The sequence below is a fragment of the Gavialis gangeticus genome, unplaced genomic scaffold, assembly GCF_001723915.1.
Source record: "Gavialis gangeticus isolate Ggan-Ray unplaced genomic scaffold, GavGan_comp1, whole genome shotgun sequence".
Lineage (NCBI taxonomy): Eukaryota > Metazoa > Chordata > Crocodylia > Gavialidae > Gavialis > Gavialis gangeticus.
This window is the reverse complement of record NW_017729004.1, coordinates 53347204-53350113: the sequence shown is the minus strand read 5'-3', so window position 1 is coordinate 53350113 and position 2910 is coordinate 53347204. Positions and strand designations below refer to the sequence as shown.

Sequence of the window (2910 nt, the reverse complement as noted above, 5' to 3'; positions counted from 1 at the left end):
AGCAACTCCTTGAATCATTTCTACAAAGATACAACCCACTCCCCTATAAATAAATAAAAAAAGTATAGAATGTGATAAAGATTTTCTTGAGGTTAAATCATTAATATACAAAACTGTTTTGTCTTCATCACTAATGTCACAAGAACATCCTCAACTGTTTATCGGTGACAGATGACAACTAAAATGCATGGTTTGATAAAAAATAATCTATGCCTTGAAAATATGTATTCTTTAATTTCACTTTGTTCCCAAAAGTCAAACATTGGGAACATAAGCAATGGGGGCGTTTGTATGCTGCATGCTTCCAGTAAGTCAGAAAATATGACCAAATATTTATAGATGCCAGTTAAGCAAGATAATTAGCACACTATGTAGCGCACATCGTTATGACGGCTATTGACTAATTAAATTATTTTATTTTAAAGAGAATTATAATATCTGTGATAATCAGATTTTTTATATATAACATTACTTTTCAATTATATTTCTTAAAGATTAAATATCTCGATCAGATATTTTCATTAGCCCGTAGAAAATGAAGAAAACACAGCCAACAACATGCAAATCTGTCCCTGGTCACATCCAGCAGATTTTAAAAAGGAGGGATTAAAAATTATGTTCCATATGCCCTTGTTGGTTACTGAAGAAACTGAATTGATTAAACTGCCACTCATCATTTACTCTGGTTAGTGCTTCATTAGGCACAGAGAGGCCCGATATATCTTAGTCAAATACTTATAAGCAGTATTTAGTTTTCAAGAAAGGAAAATTTCAGGATTTTGGACAGAAGCCATTTACTCAAGATAAGAAATAAACAACTAAATTTGGTCTAGAGACAAGAGGATTAGACTTCTATTTTTGCAACCAGACAGAACTTTGATTATATTAGTTTATCATTTTAGACCATGTCCAGATAGAGACAGGCAAACACTAAAAGCACATTTGTACTGAAATGCAATAAAAGCAAGCAAATACAAAATGTTAGCAAAAATTTTATATACTAATCTCACAGACTCTTGGTTACAACCAATGGAACTTGACTCAGGTATGGAATGAAAAATGGATGAAGAATTGCTAACAGAAATTTTAATAAAGAGTAAGATCTCTACTTGGAAGTGTCACAAGGACTTATCTGCCATAACACTTTATTTTATTAATACACTGAAAGAAGGTGGAAAGGCACAGCAGTTGAGCTAATACATAAAACTAAAGCAGGAGGTATAATTAAATATCACTGAGGAGAGAAACCATGAGATGATTTCTGCCTTGATCTGGAAGTTATGATCACACCAGTCACAATCTAGAAAATCACTTCCATGTACACTGAATTATAAGCGTAAGAGTTGTCCAATTGTGCAAGATCAGGCCCAGGAGAAGATACAAATATGAACAAAAAATAAAAATGAGATTCCTCCTGGGGAACTACAAGAAAATAAATCGTGTCAAAAAAAATCTTAATAGAAAACAAAATGAATTATAGGTAATTTTCTACATGGAAAAGAACTTGTAAACTGCTGTGTCAGATGAGGACTTGGGGTGATAAGGCTGACACAAAGACCATGGGATTAACAGGAATCTTTTTGTTCAAAAGCTTCAGTTGGCTTTAATCAGGCCCATAGTGAACAGGAAACTGAAAATGAGCATATAATATGATTATTAAGCCAAACAAACAAAAGCAGTGTTTTGTGTTGTAAATACACATAGACATCAAAACTCTACACAGCCTTGCAATTCTGTGTATACTTCTAAGCAGTCCTCAACAGAAAAAATGTTAACAGAATGACTTCTAAGCAAATTCTAATAGTAATTTTCAATTGCTGGAAAAATTGGCTTGTAAGGAAAAATCAAATGTACTAAGTAACTCCTAGCTACAAGAGTGAATAAGGGGTGGGAAGGACATAACCATATGAACTTATATATGAAATATATGAATAGCAAAGAAGGAAGAATTCATTAAAATTTCATTGGTCCAAAGAACTGCAGATATGTCCGAGAGGAGGGTATAAACTCAGAGTAATGGGGTAAATGTAAGTGTAAAATTTAGGACACTGGGGGAAATTACTGAAAAGCATGGTCAATTATACTGTAGAAATAAGTCTCCCAAAGTCACGTAAAACCAGACTTGCTGAAATATATCAGACGCCTATACATGAGCAGCAAGGCTGCTCTGACACGCTGCAATTACTTGATTAATCAAGCCTGTTGGAGCGTGGTAATTACCACACTAAGGCAGACTCCAGCGTCTCATGTATCAGTGTCCCCATGCTGAAAAATGGTGGCAGGGGCGCTTTAACTAAAGCTTGTTTGACAAGTTTTAGTTAAGGTGCCCCACTGCCATTTTTCAGCATGGGGATGCTGCTACATAAGATGCTCTGGCCGCTTTAATTAGAGGGGCTCTCAGAGCCAACTTTTATTAAACGTCCCTCCCCCAACTCCTGGACCACACGTATAAACGGCCTTAAAGTCTGTCTTTCTGGAAACAATCTCACAGGAAAAAGTAATGGGACAGGATGAGCTAACACATCTTTCTCATCCCTGATCTTCACTATACTAGATTATTCAGTCAAATTTCACATTTCAAGCAGTAACCTTTGCTTTATAGTGTGTGCATGTGCGTGTGCATTTATGTGTGTATCCTGCTCTCCCACCACCAAATTTCTAGACCACCGGGGAGCCCCACAGGCTATATGACATGGTGCTGCAGGCTGGATCTGGCCTGCAGGCTGGAGGCGCTATATCCCTGGCGCACACACACACACACACACCACACACACACACACACACACACACTCTCTAGCCATTATCGTGCAGCTTTCCCTAACGTTTTCAGCAAAGTACTTCAGAAAGTATTTGTGCATCAGCAAAGACCATTAGCAATATTTTAATCAACTTGATATAGATTCTCTGATT

At 36.4% G+C, this 2910-nt stretch overlaps 1 protein-coding gene across 1 annotated transcript in view; it reads right to left on the bottom strand.

The window, feature by feature from the left end:
* The window catches only part of CDK14 (cyclin dependent kinase 14), an 869337-nt gene that overhangs the window by 357771 nt on the left and 508656 nt on the right, over positions 1-2910 (bottom strand). Inside the window, 1 exon segment of the mRNA XM_019508390.1 lies at positions 7-43. Within this exon segment, the coding sequence (XP_019363935.1) occupies positions 7-43 (37 nt within the window).